Source organism: Hevea brasiliensis, chromosome 5 (assembly GCF_030052815.1).
Source record: "Hevea brasiliensis isolate MT/VB/25A 57/8 chromosome 5, ASM3005281v1, whole genome shotgun sequence".
In the NCBI taxonomy this organism is placed as follows: domain Eukaryota; kingdom Viridiplantae; phylum Streptophyta; class Magnoliopsida; order Malpighiales; family Euphorbiaceae; genus Hevea; species Hevea brasiliensis.
Genome location: NC_079497.1, coordinates 104786686 through 104809108, shown reverse-complemented (window position 1 = coordinate 104809108; position 22423 = coordinate 104786686). Strand labels below are relative to the sequence as shown.

Here is a 22423-nt window from a genome sequence, read left to right as displayed (position 1 = left end):
CTACTCGTCGAGAGCTTTCCATAAACACCAAGAACACCAAAATCCATCGAGCGGTTTGTCCAATTTTTACCCGGGAAATTCTAACCCATTTTGACTTTTGGGCTAGATTTCTCGCAAATCGTGAACCCCACGAGAAAACCGAGAGTACCAGAGCGCTCCACTCGTCGAGAGCTTCGCGGCGATATAAATTTCAAATTTTTTCGATACCGTTTTTCGGTAGGTCCCACGGAACTTCTTAGTGTTTTTCCAAGCATTAAATGAGTTTAGAAAATTCCGTAAAATTTATGTGCTAACCCCCGTGTTGTGGGCTTCGTTTAGGTATCTTCAATTCACGGAAATTCGACAGTTGTTCGGATCTGTGAATTTCCAGCCAGACAGACCGATTACCGAAAAATTCTCCGAATTGGATCGAGGTTCACCGTTGTCAGACGTCCTGAGCACGTCTCCGAAGTCGGAATCGGCATAGGTAAACCCGAACCTTACTTTTTCGTAATTTTCTAGTGCTTAAATGAGATTAAAAATCCGTAAAATATTCGTGGTAGCTCAGAAAATTATGATTCTTTTTGCAATAGCCTAGTAATATTGCTAAGGACAGCGGGGCAAAGTTTTAGAATTTTTAGAGCTTATTTGGGCAGTTTTTGCAAAAATGATCAATTATAAGGACTAAACTGTAAATTTACATATTTTGATTGATGACTGTTTGGATGAGCCCAGGAGGGGCTGTGTGATGTGATTGAGTTGTGAGTGTATGATTTGTGAATATAGAAGTGCGTTTTGAGCTCTTTTGCAGGTTGGGTAAGTCCTAGGTATAGGGGAGACTCTGCCGGATTTTCGGCACGACTTAGGACGTATTTGGTCTTTTCTTAAGTTTGTATTGAGTCAAATTTATTAAATGATTGTAATAAAATTGTCAGGTGAGCCGGGACAACCTTCTTCCTCCGCCCAGTCGCCATAGTGACCGCTGTCAAGTCTGTGAGTAAAATATTAATTTTAATTGTAATTTCGATATTATTATATGTTCAAGCATGTCCATGCATCACTTATATGTTTATATATATATGTAGTTAAACTCTAGGCACGTTTTGTGTTGCATTCATAAATGTTAAAGTGTCATGGATGTTGTTGTGGTAATTTGGAGCAGTGTGCATGCTTTGGCGTGCGTGTGATGTGGTGTTGACTATGGATAGGACGGGTAGACACGGCTTGAGATCTTCGCTGGGACCCGGTCCTTCGGGGTAGACACAGCTTGAGTTCTTCGCTGGGACCCCGATTTGGTTTATTAAGCGAAAGTCTGGCTTAAGTTCTTCGCTGGCACAGGTTGGATTTAAGAGAGCTATATAGGGAATCAGCTCCCATATATTATGATTGATATTACTGGATGTGTGAGTGCTCCAAATTACCTTTTTGATGTTGTGATATGAAATTATTGTTGATGTTGCATTTCACTCTACATGGTGCATTAGTTTTAGATAGTTATGGAGATTATGGTTAAAATTGATATTTTACTCTCTGAGTCGAACGCTAACTCCTGTTCAATATTTTTCCAGGCCACAGGAGGATATTTTCGAGGTTAACCTGCTTTTCTCCCTCACAGGTCGTCTATTCATGTTTGTGTAATTCTATAAACTTCTAGAATTTCCGCATGTGTTAGAAGTATTTATTGAATTGGGTCTGTAATATAAATTATTATTTTGGACCTGTAAATTTATTATTTTATGCATGTTGATGGACTGGATGAGAGAGCTAAGCTCCCATTTATTTTTATGTTGTTATGAGTGTGTGGAGGGAGAGCTGAGCTCCCCACTTGATATATATTGTGTTTACAGGTCGGGTGAATCAAAAACTCCCCGTTGAAAGGTCCATTTTATGGCAGGACTCTGTCCGGTTGATTTCTTGAAATTGGGCCCAAATGGGCATCAGAGTTGGGTTAATGAATAGTTAGGCTTACTACGGGCCTTGGGGGTTTTAGGCTGACCCAGGTCCTAGTGCCGATCAGGCCCATAGGTTGGGTTGTGATATCTCTAATTAAATTGAGCTTTTTTAGGCATTTGTAATAATAATAATAATAATAATAATAATAATAATAATAATAATAATAATAATAATAATAACTATTTATTATAATATTAAAGTGTAATAATTAAATAATTTGTAACTTATATATATATAATTAAAGAATTAATAACTTAATCATAATTTAAAGAAATTATATAATTAATTAATAAAAAATAAAGATAATTTAATAAAATTATTTGGCGTGCACATATATATATATATATATATATTATTTTAATTAATATTAATCATATTATATTATTTTATTATTATTTATAATAATTTTAAAAAAGTTTTAAATAATAATAAAACAATATAACATGATTAATATTAACTAAAATAATAATAATATTATTATTTATTAATTATACTATAAAAAATATAAAAAAAATAATAAAAATTAAATATTAATATAAATTTTTTATTTACTATAACTAGGAAAATAAAATTTTATTTCATTTTTTCATAATTTATTATATATATATATATCGCATTCAATATATTATTGAAAATGTTTTTATTAAATACGTACTAAAATAAGTTAAATAAAAATAAAATACTATTAAAGTAAATTAAAATTTATTAAATATATAAAAAAGAGAGAAGGCAAACTATTTAACTTTATGTGACTATTTTTATAGTATAATTTTAAATTATTTTATTAATTTTAAGCCATATAATTCTTAAATTTTTATAATTAAATAATATAATTAACAATTTGAGAATTATTAAATGAGAAATTTATAAATTTATTGAAATATATCTAATATTTTTAATTAGTTAGTCATGAAAGTTATGGTAATAATGATAATAATAAAGATATTTAATGATAATAGTAATGGTAATAGTTACTTATATTAATAACTATATCTATTAATATAATAATTTTTATATGGTAAGTGTTACGTGGCATCACTTCAGTTTAGAATGTCATGTGGCAGTAGCATAGAGAAATTTTCTTACTTTATAATGCCACATGGCAACACCAAAATTTAAATTGCGACGTGCCAGTAACAAGAGAAAATCTCCCTGCTATATATATATATATATATATATATATATATATATATATATATATATATATATATATATAAGAGATGAATCAAATAAAAAAAATGATAAGTTACTATTTAGTACATGTATCTTAAGAAATTAATTATCTAGTCTCTATAGTTAAAAAAAAAATATTATTTAGTCTCTAAATTTTACTTTTATTGAACTATTTAATCTCTCTGTCAATTTTTTCATTAATCAATAAAATTGCTATTTAGTCCTTCTATTTTAATGAAACTAATTAATTAGTCCCTATATTTTAGAAAAACACATTAGTTAGTACATTTTATTTAACTCTGTTAACTATTTAGTCTTACAATTATTTTTTATACTTAAACTATTCTAATTTTCTTCCCTTTATTTCTCTTTTATCCTTCCTTATTTTTCTCTCTCTATGTTTCTTCTTTACACCTACACTCTTTTCCCTCTCATTCTCTTTTCGTTTTCATCTGTTGATAAAAATGATATAAGCTATTATACAAAAAAGTGAATCAGTTTCCTTAAACCTTTAAGTAATCAAGGAAAATTATTTTCCACTAGAGAAAATATAAAATGTTGTCCAAAGATTTGGAAATTAAAAAAAAAGAAGAGAGACTAAATAGTAATGTTTTTCAAAATACAGAGATCAACTAATTAGTTTTCTTAAAATAAATGAATTAAATAGTAATTTTAATGGCATGAATAATGAAAAATTTGATTAAAAGACTAAATAGTTTAACGAAATTAAAATACAGGGACTAAATAGTATATTTTTTTAAATATAGAGATCAAATAGTTAATTTTTCACTAAAATACAGAAAGTAAATAATATTTTTTAAAAAAATAAAAAAAATATTACATTGCATGCCATGTGACAATCCAAATGTAAAATATAAAAATTCCCAAATTAATTTTTAAATTTTAAATAAAAATTTTTTAATTAAATTATCTAAAATTAAAAATTTTGAATATAATTAACAATCAGTTTGAATTTATTTAATTAAAAGACTTAAATTTATTAACTAAAATTATATAAAATAAAATAATTTTAATCATTATATTTGATCATGCAAGGGACAGATGGAGAGATGGAATGAGATAAGATGATAATTTCATTTGTTTTAACCTATTATAATAAATTAAAAGGATTTTTTTTAAAAACACAATTTTTTTTTTTAAGTCAAGGAATAGAAACCATCCGATTATGAGCATTACATTTCTTTCACACCTACCATTCAAAGCTTACTTTAACGCCATGTTTGAATAGGTAGAAAAGATGAAGAAAGCAAAAATAATTAGAGAAAAATTACTTTAAAAAGATAATTTTTTTTTATTTAAATAAAAGAGAAAAAAAATAAAAGAGAAAAAAAAATAAGTCATATTTTTTTTTAATTATTTTCTTTTTAAATTAAAGAGAATATAAAAAATCAAAGAAAAAAAAATTAGACTTATATTTAAGAAATTACATATCTACCCTTTATTTTTATGATTAACTTTCACTTTCCCTCTTTTATTTTCTACTCATTCAATTTCATTTGTTTTAACCTATTATAATAAATTAAAAGGATTTTTTTTAAAAACACAATTTTTTTTTTTTAAGTCAAGGAATAGAAACCATCCGATTATGAGCATTACATTTCTTTCACACCTACCATTCAAAGCCTACTTTAACACCATGTTTGAACAGGTAGAAAAGATGAAGAAAGCAAAAATAATTAGAGAAGAATTACTTTAAAAAGATAATTTTTTTTATTTAAATAAAAGAGAAAAAAAAATAAGTCATATTTTTTTTAATTATTTTCTTTTTAAATTAAAGAGAATATAAAAAATCAAAGAAAAAAAAATTAGATTTATATTTAAGAAATTACATATCTACCCTTTATTTTTATGATTAACTTTCACTTTCCCTCTTTTATTTTCTACTCATTCAAATAAGAGAAAAAATAAAAAATATTTTACTCCTTTTATATTTCTTCCTCTCCCAAAATTTATCCAAATATAGTAAGGTTCTAAAATCACAACTTATATATAAATAAAATGAGATGAAATTAATCCTCAACTACCACTAAAATATCCTTTTTTAGGTTTTCATGAACTACATAATCAGATAATTCTCTATTTCATAAATTCCCACCATTCAAATCAAGACTTCTTGATAGAGATTTCAAACTTTTTTTTTAATATATATTTTTTATTTATTTTTATCCATCACATTTAAATTTTATTCTATAATTAAATTTTATTTTTATAAAAATATATTAATAATGTATTAAATTATTTTTATATAAATATTTTTTATATAAATATTTATTATATTTTAAAAAATAAAAAGTAAAATTAAAAAAAAATAATACTCTAAATATGATATAAAGAAAAACCCAAAATCAATAGTACGTGCAATGTAAATTCTAAACATTTAAAAAATTATTATGTGCACATTATATCATTTCTCATAATTATACGAAATTTATTATTTGTAATATAAATACTTACTTTTCTATAAAAAATGAATACTATTTTTTAGTGCTTTCGATATATTTAATAATTAACTCGATTATCCTTACATTAGAATAAGATTCCTACAGGGCATATGTCAAAGTTAAAATATATATAATAATAATAATAATAATAATAATAATAATAATAATAATAATAATAATCAAGAGAGAGAATCCTGAGTGAGATCCAAAATAAGCGGTAAATACAATTGAAAAAGAACAAAACTTAACAGGGAGTTGCAAAGCTGAGAAACAAGAAATCAAATGCACAAATTTTGAAATAATTAATTCAGGTGTAATTCCAAAACTAATGTCAACAAATCCCAAATCAATAGCAACAAAACAATAAAAAACCAAACAAGAAAGCAAAACCCAGATGACATAAGAGACATGTGCATAATAATTAAGAGTTATTCCAATAACATGTATCACATCCATGTACACAAGTCCGATAAATTTCAGGATTAAATTCAGAAGCAAAAATGACAATAAAATACAAAGAAAAAAAGAAATTAGAACGGCTTCAAAGAAATCAACATCAAATTGTACAACAAATTTCCAGAGGTCTACCTGAACAAGTGAAATAGGTTGGAGAAGATTCGAGAGAAGGCAAGACGCAGGCGAGGATAGGTTCTGAAAGAGTATAAAGCAATATGGTGAAGCAAACCCTCGATGGTCTCGACAAATGAGTTGAGAGATCGAATTGGCGGAACGTAGAGAGTCAAAGGTACCGCCGAGAAGGCCACGGCAAAGAATAGCTGCAGCATTTGACAGATTCAGATTGACTAATTTGTCTGTTTGTTTACTGTGAAAATGAAGGAAATTATTTTTTCTTTGTTTAGAGCGAGTGAGAAGGGTAAGGAGTTTGTATTAATGGATTCTGTTATTATTACAGGGAAAATCACAAGTTTTGATGAGATGACTTCAGATAAAGACGAAATTTGTTTGAGTTTTTTTATGGGAGAGGACCGGCCGCTCGGAATAAAATTATTCTAAATATATTGATTGAGATTAAATAATTTAATTTTAAATTAAAATAATTATTTTAAAATTAAAAAATAATTAAATTTAATGAAATTAAAATTGGAAACGAAATTAAAATCTATGTATCAAGTTGATATTTTTATTATTATCATGATTTTTAAATAAAAATATATTTTTATTAAAATTAAAATAAAAGACTATTTAAAAATTTTCTAATTTGAAGGAATAAATAGTTAAGAAAAGTTTTAGTAAATTAAAACAATAATTTTTACAGCATATTTTTGAAAGTGTTTTAAAAAATAAGGTTGTAAATTTTAAAAAGCTATTTGAAATATTTTTTACAGTATTTATTCTTCAATTTTAATTTTGATAAAAATTATGGTTATAAAGTTCACAAGTAAATGTTGATGTGATATTAAAAATTATTTTTATGGATAAGACTAAAAGTTATATTTTAGTATTAATTAAAAAATAAATGTAATTTTATTCTTTACCTAACCATAACAATAACAGCTAAAATTAAATATATTAATATTTTAATAATTTAAATTTTAATTTTTAAGATTTATAAAAATATAATTTTTTTAATTTAATAAATATTATATTAATATAAATAACTTAAAAGTTAATTACTAAATTTTTTAAGAAAGTTTTATGTAATTTAAATTAAAAATAAAAGATTTGATGTTAGGAATTAAAATTTAAATATTTTATTATTATATATTTCTAAATTAAACCGTTTGTATAATTACCTATTAAACGCAGCGTTTTGATTCCTCACCACGTTTTCTCTATTATCATAAAACGGTGCGTTTTATATCTCACGCCCTTTAAAATGGAGGCTTCTTTCTGTGGCCCTCCCGCCAAACCCGCGGAACAGAGATGCTCCATTTTAAACTGCAAAATTCACTCTGTAATGCTTCACCAAGCCCCCAAGAGAACTATAGAGACACCCACCACTCTCTCCAAGCTCCTACAGAATATTTTGATTGAACCCAAACAAGAGCTAAAACCCCTGCAAAATCCCTTGAACCAATCTGCTCTTGTACAGAACGATAAGCCTCCACAGAATCAACTAAACCAGTTACCCTTTCAAGGAAAGTATAGATACATTTGCGACCTCCTTTTATCTCAAACCCACTCAAGGTCCCTTTTTAATGGCCTTCAACTTCATGCCCAAATCATCAAATCAGGCCTTCAAGCAATCCCTCTAGTCTCCCACCATCTCATCAACTTCTATTCCAAGACAGAGTTGCCCCTTTTTTCCCTTCAAGTTTTTGAGGAAGCTCAGCAGAAGTCATCCACCACCTGGAGCTCTTTAATATCCTCTTTAGCGCAAAATGCGCTGCCTGGTCTTGCCATCGAATACTTTCGTCGAATGCTTGTTGATAATATCCGGCCTGACGACCGTATATTCCCTAGTGCTACTAAAGCTTGTGCAATTTTGGGTAGGTGTGATATTGGGAAATCTGTTCATGGTTTTGTGATTAAAACTGGACTTGATTTTGACGTGTTTGTGGGGAGTTCTACGGTTGACATGTACGCAAAATGTGGGGAGATAAAGGATGCGAGAAAAGTGTTTGATCAAATGCCAGAGAGGAATGTGGTTTCTTGGAGTGGTATGATTTATGGGTATGCTCAATTGGGTGAAGATGAGGAGGCTTTAAGACTCTTCAAAGAAGCTTTATTGGAGGATTTGGATGTGAATGATTTTACTTTTTCCAGTGTTATTAGGGTTTGTGGTAATTCCACATTGCTTGAACTAGGGAGGCAGATGCATGGTTTGTGTTTCAAAACAAGTTATGATTCGTCAAGTTTTGTGGGCAGTTCTTTGATTTCTTTATATTCAAGATGTGGTGTTATTGAAGCAGCTTCTAGGGTTTTTGATGAGGTCCCAATTAAGAATCTTGGGATGTGGAATGCTATGTTGATTTCTTCTGCTCAACATGCACATACAGAGAAAGTCTTTGATTTGTTTGAAAAAATGAAAATTGTTAGGATGAGACCAAATTTTATTACCTTTTTATGTTTGCTTTATGCTTGTAGTCATGCAGGATTAATTGATAAAGGAAAGTTCTATTTTGGGCTTATAAAGGAGTATGGGATTGAGCCAGGGGCTCAGCATTATGCTTCTATGGTGGACTTGCTTGGCCGTGCTGGGAAATTACAGGAAGCACTTGCAACTATTAAGGGAATGCCCATAGAGCCAACAGAATCTGTGTGGGGAGCTTTTCTTACAGGGTGCCGCCTCCATGGGGATAGTGAATTGGCAGCCTTTGCAGCTGATAGAATCTTTGAGTTGGGGCCTGTTAGTTCAGGCATGAATGTGCTGTTATCCAATGCATATGCTGCTGCTGGAAGATACGAGGATGCAGCCAGAGCCAGAAAGATGCTTAGGGATCATGGTGTAAAAAAAGAGACAGGTTTGAGTTGGATTGAGGAAGGTAATAGGGTTCATACCTTTGCTGCAGGGGATAGGTCTCACGAGAGAACCAAAGAAATTCATCAGAAATTAGGGGAATTGGAAGAAGATATGGAGAGAGCTGGTTATGTAGCAGACACAAGTTTTGTACTTCGAGAGGTGGATAGTGAAGAGAAAAGGCTGACAATTAGGTACCATAGTGAAAGACTGGCAGTTGCATTCGGGCTCATTGCCTTCAGAGACAATAGGCCAATTAGGGTAATGAAAAATTTGCGGATATGTGGTGATTGCCACACTGCAATCAAGTTTATGTCCCAGTGCTCTGGAAGAGTAATAATCGTGAGAGATAATAACAGGTTTCATCGGTTTGAAAATGGAAAATGCTCATGTGATGACTACTGGTGACTGAAGTGTAAAAGTTTCAGTTAACCTGACTAGTATCTTTTTTATGGGAAAAATCTTTACAGGATAAGAAGAAATAAATCTCTTTTCAATTTCACAAATCTCAGATGCCTTTTTCAGTATTTCTTTGCCATGTTGTATATACTTTTTTATTTTGGCCATAGAAGATTTTTAGATGAAGCATGATGTAATGATTTCTTCCTCATTCTCTCAAAACAGTAGGAAAAGGAATACCATGTCATTCTAGCTTTAGATTTTTGGTATAGTTTGTCGTGTTTTCACAATTACAAAATGTTTAATCATCAAACATCTTGATTATTGTCTCCAACAAAGGAGTGTTTTAGGGTCCTCTCTCTCTCTCATGCCCATACCCTAAAACAATGAGTGTTTTAGGGCTCTCTCTCCCATACGAGAGAGCAGCACTGCAGCTCAAACCCATACCCTTCAACAAGCAAGTGTCTGCATTAGATTACCTTCACTAGTATAACCTTGCAAATACACTTAGTTTCGCATGAAATAGGTTTCAAATCTTGATTATTTTTCATGGATGAGGAGGATGAAGGAGTCATCACAGATCTGTGTGTTCATTTAAGACATTCTCTTTTAACTCTTCTATTTAAAAATTTGCCCCCTGAGCCCCATTCGACAATGTTGGCCAATAACACCTAGCATAAGCTGCATGGCACTTTTTTTTTTTTTTTTGAACATGCTTTTCCTTGCATTAACAAAGCTGCATGGCACTTAGTTTTGCAAACTAGTGCAGGCTGAATTTAACCTTTTATGCATTGAATAAAGTATGAAGCAACTGGACATACAGTTGCTCCCACTATGAACAGATTTTGATTTGTTGCAGGTAACATTTTGATATTTGGACATTTACTCCAAGTAATTCTTAACAGGTTGTCTCACATTGATGATTGATGCAATGTTTAAGTATTTCTCGGCGGCAAGGGCATTTTTGTGAACCCCCTATGAACTGGGTAGTGATGTTTCTCTCCTCTCCCTAACCTTTGTTCATGCACCCATCACAAAATTGAATCGGCTCAGTATTCTTTCGGCTACACGAAGATAAACGGTTCTCCCTCTCAGTCAAGGGGTGAGGAGTAACAGGAGTTCCTATGCCCGTGAAGTGTTTAACTTCGCATTTTTCAATTAAGGCATAATTACAGCTTCTCCTCCCTTTTCCAGATAACATTTACTTAAAATAGCATTTAATTTTCCTTTTCAAAAACTGAATTTACAATTGTAGCTAAATCTTTAAATCTTTTATAATAAAGCCAAACCTTTGGGTCAATTTATATTAGTTTTAAGCTAATTGTACAAAAAATACTAAACGTTTGGGTCAATTTATATTTATATCTATAACTTAAATTTGTGAGTAAATTAATCAAACCTTTAAAATTTTTCACAATTGTATCCAGAGTGGTGAAATTGAATTTGAAAAAATTAACAGTAAATTACAATGTAGTATCTAAAATTTTATTTAATTAAAAAAAAAGTTTTGAATATAATTGTGATTTAACATAAATGTTTGGCTTTTTTAGTCCATTGACTAAACTTTATATTTAAAAAGAAAATATATATTATATTTATTTTAATTAAAATTTTATACTAAAAGTTATTTTTATTAATTGAAATTAATGTAATTATCTTTTGAATCTTGCTAAATAAATGCATATATCTAAATATAAAATGTAAAATAAGTTCATATCTTTTTTATAAAACAATTTTCAAAAAAAATATATAATTAAAAAGAATGTATCTCACAAATAAAATGTGTATTTTGTATATAATTTACTTTAATATATATATATATATATAATTTAATGAATACTATAATTTATGATAAATCGAGTTTAAACAAAATATTTTTTCACTAATTTTTTTCCCTTTTCTTTCTTTTTCCTTGTGAAGAGAAAATTAGAATTGTAGAACTATACATATTATTGCATTGATTTTTTTTTTTCATTTCTCTTCAATTAAAATTTAAACTCATTAATGGGTTTTTCAAAAATTTAGTAAAAAATTAGTTAAAAAAATTCATGTTTAAATCCAATTTATCATTAATTGTAGCATCTATTAAATAAAATATGTGTATTAATCAGATTAAATTATATATAAAATATACATTTTATTTAATGAATACTACAATTTATGTGGGATACATTCTTTTTAATTATATATTATTTTCAAAATTGCTTTAAATTGTGGTGAAAACACTCTGTAAAAACGTATGAATTTATTTTTACATTTTATATTTGGATATATAGATTTATTTGGCTTGATTTAAAGATAATCATGTTAATTTCAATTAATAAAAATATTTTTTAGTAAAAAATTTCAATTAAAAATAAATATAAAATATCTTTTCTTTTTAATATAAAATTTTAATCAATTGAATAAAAATACCAAATATTTTACGTTAAATCATGATTATATTCAAAATTTTTATTTGTTAATTAAAAAAAATTAGGTTCTATATTGTAATTCACCATTAACTTTTCAAATTGAATTTCACCCCTTTGGATACAATTGTAAAAAATCTTAAAGGTTTGGCTAGTTTGCACATAAATTGAAGTTATGAATATAAATGTGAATTGACCCAAATGTGTAGTATTTTTATATACAATTGGCCTTAGTTCTAATTATAGCTAAAGAGCTAAACTAAACTTGAAAAAATTAATGCTAAATTACAATATAATCTCTAAAATATGGTTTGGTTAATAAAATAATCTCTTGATTTAAATTTTATATCTAAATACTAAATATATTTAATATTTAATATAGTCTAATAAATATATTTTATACAATAAATACATATACCTATCATTTAAAGCTCTAAATGATAAAATCATTTTTTGTACATTAAGATTATCATCAACCCAATGACAAGGTAATTTCATGCACAAATTATTTTGTTAAATAGTCACTCCATATATCTTAACATACTTCTAATAAATTTTATATTATTTTTTACCCACTTAAAATAATTTCATAATTGTATGTTATAAAATATTTCTAGAAAATAATTTAAATTGTGAATTTAAAGTATTTTGTCAATAAATTTGAAAAATCATTTTTTTAAAAGAAAATAATAACGTTGCTAGTTCTTGTTCATTTGTTTGGTCGAAATATTTGAAAATTTGGGGAGGTTGATAAAATTTAAATTGGCTATTTTGAATTTGTGCTATGTTGATATGCACTAAACATTTGCTTTATAAGTATCACTTAAAAGTTTCAAACCAGTCGTCTTCCTTGAATTTGAATATTAGAAAATAACATATAGTTACATTTTACTTTAATTTTATTTTATTAATGAAGTTTAGTAAAATGTACTTTGAAAGTATTGGATTTTAGTGTCGAAAATATATGCTTGTTAAAGCCATGATAATTTTAATAAAGTTCTTATTTTTATATAAATCACACATACACTGTTTATAACCGATGTGAGATTCTGAAGGACCATTTGTATTGAGGGTTTATCTTTCTCTTCATCCAAGTCAATAAAGTGGCTCTCTTGACTTGAAAATTAATTTGGTTGAGCAAATGGTAATTGACTTTGGGGCATTTCATCAATTGTATCACTTCTCATTAATTGAGAATTTGAATGAAAAGAAAATTAAAATTTCACAATTTTCCCTTGCCTAACACCTTGAAAAACCTCCATTTAACTTTGAAGCATTATAAAAAATATAAAAAAATGAGTGCATCTAATATAAGTTTGAATTCATATAAGAATGAGCTTAATAACTGTTAAAATAGACATTTATATCGAGTTATGTCTAGAATTAATTAAAGTGTATATATAGAGTGCACGAATCTATATTCAAAATTTTAATCCAACGGTTGATAAGTTTTTATATATGTTCAAATCCTCTATAGTCGCATTGTAAAGAAATTGATTGTGTAAAATGGAAAATTAAATGAAATATTAAAATTTTCAATTCTCCAACAAAAAACCCTTCTTCTATAACCATAAAAGTTTTAGATTTCAAATCTAATTGAATTGCAGAAATATGATAATCTCCTTCATAAATTATTATTGCAACCCACCGAATTCGCATTTTACCTGATCTTATACAGTTCTACAGCAATAAGAAAAAGAAAAGAAGAAAGAGATTATCTAGGACTTCATTTCAATATTGATTGAAATTGCGTTGCTGTGTTAGAAGAAGGATAGCTATACTAATTCGGTATACTTTAAATAAACCCTTGGTACAATATTGACGATCTCACAAAGATGAAATTTCGGTGAAATTTCATTTACTGATCTCATCTTTTACAGAATTGATCCCTTCTGATTGTACAAGAATATGTGGAGCTCAATATGTCTTGGAAGCACAGGAGAACGTTCTTTTGCTGATATTATTACCAGTATTCGATATTGGGTCATTCATAGCATTACTATACCTTTCCTATTCATTGCAAGTTGGTTATTCATCAGCACGGGTTTAGCTTACAATGTATTTGGAAGCCCTCGTCCAAATGAATATTTTACCGAAAGCCGACAAGGAATTCCATTAATAACTGGCCGTTTTGATCCTCTGGAACAACTCGATGAATTTAGTAAATCTTTTTAGAAGGCCCAATGACCATAGATCGAACCTATCCAATTTTTACAGTACGATGGTTGGCTGTTCATGGACTAGCTGTACCTATCGTTTCTTTTTTGGGGTCAATATCAGCAATGCAATTCATCCAACGATAAATCTAATCTCAATTAATTATAGAACTATGACACAATCAAATCCGAATGAACAAAATGTTGAATTGAATCTTACTAGTCTCTACTGGGGGTTATTACTCATTTTTGTACTTGCTGTTTTATTTTCTAATTATTTCTTCAATTAATAGAAGAAAAGAAAATAGTAGAATAATAAAATAAATAAGAATAGGAATTCTCTTATCCCATTGGAAGGATATCATCTCATAATTATCTATGACTGTTTATGTCTCTAGAATGACCACTTGATTAAATGTGGAGGGAAGTGGGATAAATGGCCGATACTACTCGAAAATTTCCTCTTTGGATAGTAGGTACTGTAACTGGTATTCTTGTGATTGGTTTAATAGGCATTTTCTTTTATGGTTCCTATTCCGGATTGGGTTCATCCCTGTAAGTAATTGGGTGAACTGAGTTGTAGACATAAAAACATAAGAACTCAATGGACCCCCTCTTTTCTCTGTCTGATTCGAGGGAGTCCCATTGAGTTTTTAATAATCATAATACTTTATTTGTATAAGTGACAAAATAGATTGCCTTTTTTTTTATATTTCAAATATTTCAAAAAATTCTATTACACTTTTTTTCAGATGGTATTTTTGAAAAAGTAACTCCATTAATTGATTTAGAACATTTGTTCCTCGACAGTATCCATCGATACTTTTAAATCAAAGTTATAAGAGGAATTACTCGATTTCTTTTTCCTAGATGGCATAATATATATTATATATATTTCTGTCGATCCTGTATCATATCCATTTTTCTATACTAATAGAACCTTACTCTATTTATTTTAGTATCTCATCAAAGTTGAAATTTTTTTAGAAGTTCATCGAAGAAGTTCTATTTGCTCAAAAAATTTCCTTTTCTTTTTTTTTTTGTTTGTCCACTACTTAAAATTTTTTTTATACGTAATAAATCAAATTTATACGTATAAAATTGAAAAGGAAGTTTTGATAGACCTAGAAAAAAAAAAATATAAACTAAGAATAGTATTGAGGAATGGGATCAAGAATCATTATTATTTTATTTTTATTTTGACACAAGAAAGGGATGTGGAAAATTCCTTTTCTTGTGTCGAAGACTAGGAAGACGAATAAAATAATACCTCATAGAATCCTTTGTTTCCCTTTAATTTAGCCTTTGCTTTTTCGCTTACTTATTTTATGCTTAGTATCTCGTCAAATTGGATTCTATTAGAATAGAAAAGCTATTAATCCACTCTATGACAGTTAAATCTGACAATAGTAAAAAAATCACACCACTCCCATTTTTTTAGATTAAAAAAAAAAACAAAAGAAAAGAGACGATAAAATCAAATAGTCTTCTTACCAATATACAGATTATAACTAGAAATGTGGTACAAGTAATTCTCAAAATCTGGTATAACAAAAATATAAAAAAAAGCAAAGAGCTTTTCACAATTTTTTTTGATCATACATAATTACCAACAAAATTTTTGTTCTTTTTAAGAACTTCATGTTGATGAATTTACAGATCTAGAAATTCATTTCGGACAATTGAACCTTCTCAAACTGTTTCTTGTTAAGAACAAAAAAGATTTTTGCCAAAATAACGGATGCCAAAAAGAACAAAAGGCCTTGGACACGTAATGGGTCTTGAAGTACTATTTCTGCATCCCCCTGACCAAATCCACCCACATTAGGATTACTCGTTAATGGTTGATCAAGTTTGATGGATTCGCCTTTTGAAACAAGAAGTTCTAGTCCTGGAGGTATAATATCAATCACTTGACGTCCATCTGACGCATCCATTATGGTTACTTCATACCCCCCCTTTTTCTTTTCGTATGATTTTGCTTACTATACTTGCTGCTATAGCATTATAAACCGTATTATTGCTCTTGCTCCAGTCGAGATAAATCTGACCCTTTCCCTTATTTCCGCCTACATATATAGGATATTTTAAAAAGTGAACATCTTTTTTAGCGGCGGGGTCCGGAGAAAGAATATGAAAGGTAATTTCACTATATTTCTGACCAGGAACAGGACCTATCACAAGAATTTTTTTTTTTAGTGGGGAGATACTCTGAAAAGACAGATTTCCCATCTTTTCTTTCATCTCTGGCGAAATACGATCGGGAGGGGCTAATTCAAACCCCTCAGGTAAAATAAGAACAGCCCCCTTTTTACCATTAGCAAGAACTTATTTCAGTTGCATATTATAAGGAATTCGAACAACTGCTTCAAATACAGTATCTGGAAGTACCACTTGTGGAACCTCAATATTCACAGGTTTATTAGCTAAATGACAATTGGCACATACAATATGACCAGTTGCTTCCTGTGGATTTTCATAACCCTGCTGTGCAAAAATGGGATATGCATTTGAAATGGATGCCCAAGTTATTATATATATCATGAGCGATATGGAAATGGAATGAGTAATCTCTTCCTTTATCCAAGAAAAGGTCTTTCTGGTTTGCATGGTCCAATCATTGATCCTGAAAATTTCTACAATAAAATTAGGTAGGTCGCTAGTATAGTTCCCTATCCACGATACTGCTATTTACTGAAATATTTTTACTAAAATAGAAAATATAGGAAGAGAATCCCTTGGATGTATAGAAAAAAGAAATATGTATATATAAAGAAAGATTTTGAATGTTTTACTTATGTACAAAATAACAAAGATTCTAATTGGATTCATGGATCATTTTTCAGTCATTCATTGAATGATAAATCACTACAAGTGATGGAGATACATGATTTAAATAACGGAAAATCTAATATTTAAAAATGGTATCGAGAATGACTGGAAAAGTGGAAACAAGGCCAGATATAATTTGATCGTTATGAGCAAATCCAAAATCTTTGTTGACGGAGCCGATCATTAGTTCCCAACCATGAGGTGAATGGAATCCTATACATAAATCGGTTAATAAAAGAATGGAAAAAGCTTCTATTGTGTCGCTTAAGTTATATAGGAATTCTTGAATCCAAGAATTAAGAATAATAAGTTCTTCATTACTTAGAATAGAATAACCCCATGTGCAAAATCATATGGATACGATCCTCATTGTGCATCTTGATCAATTGGATCGTTTCTTTGTGGATTCCGATATGAAACTTTTGTAGATGTGTTTCCGGGTATTCCTTTATCATTTCATCTAAGCGAACGAGTTCCTCTAATTCTATGAATTTTCTAGAATACTTTTTTCTTGGATATCATTTAAAAAAGTTTTAGATTTACTAATATTACACCAATTAATAACCCAAGATTCAAAACTTTAATTAAATAAAAAAGAGATCCACCAGAGCAAAAAAACTATAGATGTAAGATATAGAAGGGGAATAAATGTTTTTTTTTTTCCATTTTTTTGTCTGTGAATTTTTAAGGAACTCACCTCATTTATTGATTCTATATTATCTAATATTTCTATCAAGCATAAGTTCTATTACAAGGCTTCAAACTTATGAATCTATTCCCTATTTATTATTTGTGAGTCAGTGTTTAGTCCTTGAATTTTGAAAGAATACAAAAAAAAAAAGCCTAAAAAGAGTACACAAATGAAGAAAAAAAATATTGTTTATAGATATCTCATCAAATTCGAAGCAATTCCCTCTTTTCGATGAATGTACTAAAGAGCAGCCTCAAATTTGGATTTCAAGATGAAAGAATTCTGTTCTATCAACAAAACAAATATTTCAAAAAAAAAATGGCCAACTTGCCCATATTCCACAGGAATAATTAAGAAAGGTTTCAGAAGAATATTGTGATATGATAATAAAAAATGAGTGGCAAAAGCAAAATAAGACAGAAAAGTTATCATTCTAAGTGGTCCAGCCCTTTATTCATTTTCATTAAGGAGGACAAAAAAAAGATAAAAAGAAACGTCGATTGACAAAAGAAATGAGAGATAATTTACAAGATATGATCTATCCATATCTAAATCTAACGCATCAATTTCAAATATTGAAAATAAAAAGAGAATTTCTTTATTCTATATTTTATTTTATTCCGAAATTCCAAAACGCTTTGTTTTGCTCAATGAGATGGGTCTATTATTTCGATTTACTACTTGTTTTGTTACTGAATTTAGTGAATTTACATATGCATAAAAAATTTTGCAAATAAAAAAGTTTTATTTTCTAATTGTTCCATATATGTATAATATACGCCTTCTTTGGTTCATTAATATTGTAAAGAAATTTCAGTTAAATTATGCTATAGAAAAAAAAGAGAACTTTTGGATTTTTTCGCTCCTGCTAAGAAAATGTTCATTCTTCAGCTCATTTCAAAACACTTCAATTGGTACACGCAAAAAATAGGCCAATTCCGCTACTTTTTGCTCAATTCTCGTGGAGTCAAATTCTCATCAGTACGAGTCAAAGGAATAGCCCGCCGGCCTCTGATTTCCATATAAAGGACACGCCGAGCATAAATACCCTCTTTAACTTCTATTCTAATAGACTGAATATCTTTCATAAGGAATCGTAGTAAGATGCGATGATTTTTTCCCGGAAATCCCCAGTGAAAAATACACACTATTCCTTCTTTTCTATCGAATCGATCATAACCACTACCTACATTCCACAAAATTGTGCACCATAAATAAGAACTAATAAATAGACCGGTGATCCCATAGAAAGACATCACGATCCCTTGTGGGAAAAAAATTATTCGCTGAAACGGAAATCAAGATATCGAATTTCTGCCAAGATAGCTGGAAATTCCAACCAATAAAAATCCCAATGAACCTAAAAAAAGTATAAAGGCCCAACAGAATTACTTATTTTTTGAGAACCCGCTATAAGTTCTATCCATATACGTTCTGATCGTTAACTCATACTCGATCCAGTTGCTTTTTATTTGAAGTGGGAGACTAGCCCAAATGAATTTGACTTTCTTTTTTTGTCCGAAGTAACTTTCCTCAACTCACACTATTCTTATGTGAATCTTTAGAAGGAATTCATCGAATTCGTTAGATTTAAAATAAAGGGGAGCTCCCTCATATGATCCTCTATCTACGCATATATAAAAAATATATAAAAACATTGGCTTTGCATTTATTTCAAGCATCCGCCACAGTCTCAATTTTTTTTTTTTCAAGACTTAGACTTGGATCATAATACAGATATCTATTTAGTATAATATGATATAACATACAGGCTGCTCCCTTCAAACATAAACGAAAATGAAAGGGTTCTTATGCAGGCGTAAATATTAGATATGAGTAAGTGAACTATTTGAAAAAAAAAATGAAATCTACCCCCATCGGACCTAATTAGATCTAAAAAATCTTGTTTTTTTGAATATAAGAAATAAAGAAACCATTGCAATTGCCGGAAATACTAAGCCCACTAAAGGCACAAGAATGGAGGGGGAGTTATTGAGAATTGTAATAGAATGAGCACCTCAATTTAATATTTGTACCTATTTTTTATTATTTTCTTATTATATTTATATTTCTAAAATATTATTAGAAAGATATCTTATAATCATTATAATTCCTATATAATTATACTAAGTATATCTAAGTGAGTATATATAATAAAATAAAGCGCAACGAGTGTAGAACTAACTAAATAACTTATTCATATTTCTACATGAAATATATATGATAATCCACTTATTTGTTATTCTTCTTTTATTATCTTTTTTTCTTGTCTTATAACTTTTATTTTCTTAATTTACATTAATAAATTAAAAATAAAGAGTTTTTCCGCTTATAAATTCCTTCAAAATTCGTTATAATTTATAATCCGATCCGTCAATAGGAATTTTTAGTAAAAAAGGAAATTCCTGGGATATATATATATATATATATATATATATATATATATATATATATATATATATATATATATATATGCAAGACTCTATATTTTCTATGCATAGGTAAGAAAAGAACATGAAATTCGTTTTATTTACCTTGCCATTTTTTTTTCACGGAAAAAAATTCACTCTTTTTTCTTGTTGATAGAAGTTTCTTAATTAGTAATCAAGAATATCGGTAAAATAAAAAAAGTTACCTACATGATTCGTTCTACAATTTACTCTTATGTCAGAAAAAAAATCCATTCTTCAGATTTTTCCTTTGATTTCGATAAAAAAAAAGACCTGCTCGCCAAAAAAAAAAGAATTAAATTAATTTAAATTTAATTAAGTTTAACTTTTAACTTTTTAACTTAAGGTTCCACTTGATTTAAGATTCAAAGGAAAGAAATCGTGGAGCTAAAGTAACTCATTCAGAACGCACTTTAAAAGATTACACGGTACGATTAGATCAAATAAGCCCTTATGGAATAAAAATTCGGCTGATTGCGAACCTTCAGGTACTGTCTTATTCAATGTTTGTTCAATTACTCTTTTACCTGTAAACGCAATATAGGCATTAGGTTCAGCAATAATGATATCCCCCAACATACCAAAACTAGCTGTCACCCCACTAGTCGTAGAAGATGTAAGGATTGATACATAAAATAACTTTTTATTTGATTGATAATCATATAATGCAGAAGATATTTTAGCCATTTGCATCAAGCTCAAACTTCCTTCTTGCATGCATGCTCCTCCAGAAGAACACACTAAAATAAGAGGTAAAAATTTATTGGTAGCATACTCGATCAAACGAGTGATTTTCTCACCTACTACGGATCCCATACTACCCCCCATAAACTGAAAATCCATAACCCCAATTGCTACAGGAATGCCATTTAGTTGACCTGTGCCTATTTGAACAGTCTCAGTTAATCTTGTTTTTCTTTAATAAGAATCAATATGATCTTTATAAGGTTCCTCTTCTAAATGAAATTCAATGGGATCCAGAGATACCATGTCTTCATCCATAGGATCCCAAGTGCCTAGGTCAATCAAAAGTTCAATTCTATCTGAACTACTCATTTTCAAATGATATCCACATTGTTCACAAATATTCATTCTTGACTTAAAAAATTTCTTATAATTTAATCCATAACAATTTTCGCATTGAACCCACAAATGCTTGTATTTTTGAGTTACATCGAGATCATTAGAATTTTCTCTTATAATTAAATTGCTACCACTCGTGCTAATTCTTATACTGGAACTCTCACTTTCACTACTATTTCCACTTTCACCACAAATGTAACTATAAATGTAACTTTCGCTGTAATTGTTACTACCACTTAAAATATAACTATCAATACAGATTTGAGAGCGAAGATAACTGTCAATGCAACTATTGATGTAATTATTCCAACTATATTTAGTATCATACATATAATGATTATAGTGGGAGTCACCACTCCTAAACCCATTATTCAGATAACTAGAATTCCAATAACTATAAAAAGAACTTTTTAGTTCACTCAGAAAAGAATGATCATTGTCAATCTCAAAAACTTTATTTTCAATATCAAAATATATGGAATAACTATCCCTATTACTATCCCTAACTAAAAAAGTTTCATCGGCACTGAAATTCTGAATGTCCCTGACACCAACTAAATGATCAACATTACTGTAACTAGAGCTGTCACTATTACTCCAACTATAGGTGTTTTTATTTATATCATTTAGAATTGGGTCTTCACTTATACTAGTATTTTCAAGAGAACTGAAACTATCCATTGATTTACTTAGCCTACACCTGTATCATAATTCCACATTGGATAAGATCGAATTGAACCTCTATTTTTCCATAGAACTTTCTTGCTGCTATTTACATTAAAATAAATAGATGAATAGTCATTCGATGAAAAAGCATTTAAATATTTCATTTCCTCTCAGAAGAAGTATATAAATCCAATCTCTAGGATTATTAACTAATAAGAATAAGGAGTGGGTATTAAAAAAAATGATTATCTTTTGCTTTTTTTTGTAAGAACCCAAAATATCGCTTCACTATATATGATATGATTATGATGGAATCCCGTTTTCAATTCTTTTTCAATTAGAATAAGTCTTAATATAAATAGAAAAGGAATTTGTCATGTTGTGTCAAATTCGCATCGAGAAAAGTAATATTTCTTTTCTCCTAAAAATAGGAAAAAAAACATTTTTTTTGTAAAATCTCATCTATTAATAAGTTTCTATTTCCAACACGGAAGGAAAAGGACTATATACAGGATGGGTAGAAGAAGTTGTGATACTAGGCTCGATCCATGACCAAAACTAGGGAATATGAAAGAATACACCAATCATATAGATCCTTAGGATTAATTGCGGATCCAAGATAACAATAGAAAGGTTTGACTTGCTTAGTCTTATATTTTGTCTTTAAAATCTTGTATATTTAGTTAAATATGTATCTATAAAAAATATATGTAGTAAGATTCTTGTATTAGGATCTTTGTATTCGGC

At 28.8% G+C, this 22423-nt stretch overlaps 2 protein-coding genes and 2 pseudogenes across 2 annotated transcripts; 1 reads left to right on the top strand and 3 right to left on the bottom strand.

Annotated features, from left to right (window-relative positions):
• The first annotated feature begins 7434 nt into the window (after positions 1 to 7434).
• Positions 7435 to 9515, top strand: LOC110667409 (putative pentatricopeptide repeat-containing protein At5g52630). The gene has a single exon (XM_021828243.2). It carries the CDS (start codon positions 7486 to 7488, stop codon positions 9394 to 9396), a length of 1911 nt encoding a protein of 636 aa, XP_021683935.2. The 5' UTR covers positions 7435 to 7485; the 3' UTR covers positions 9397 to 9515.
• Positions 9516 to 15248: 5733 nt separating this feature from the next.
• Positions 15249 to 16851, bottom strand: LOC131179950 (cytochrome f-like; annotated as a pseudogene).
• A 1029-nt stretch (positions 16852 to 17880) lies between these two features.
• LOC131179951 (photosystem I assembly protein Ycf4-like) lies at positions 17881 to 18927 on the bottom strand (annotated as a pseudogene).
• Positions 18928 to 20675: 1748 nt separating this feature from the next.
• Positions 20676 to 22110, bottom strand: LOC131179952 (acetyl-coenzyme A carboxylase carboxyl transferase subunit beta, chloroplastic-like). The gene has a single exon (XM_058147293.1). It carries the CDS (start codon positions 21689 to 21691, stop codon positions 20846 to 20848), a length of 846 nt encoding a protein of 281 aa, XP_058003276.1. The 5' UTR covers positions 21692 to 22110; the 3' UTR covers positions 20676 to 20845.
• Positions 22111 to 22423: the final 313 nt, after the last annotated feature.

What these genes read in the sequence shown, in the direction of transcription:
- LOC110667409 (XM_021828243.2), top strand. Translation starts at nt 7,486, where the DNA reads ATGCTTCACCAAGCCCCCAAGAGAACTATAGAGACACCCACCACTCTC.
- LOC131179952 (XM_058147293.1), bottom strand. Translation starts at nt 21,691, where the DNA reads ATGGATAGTTTCAGTTCTCTTGAAAATACTAGTATAAGTGAAGACCCA.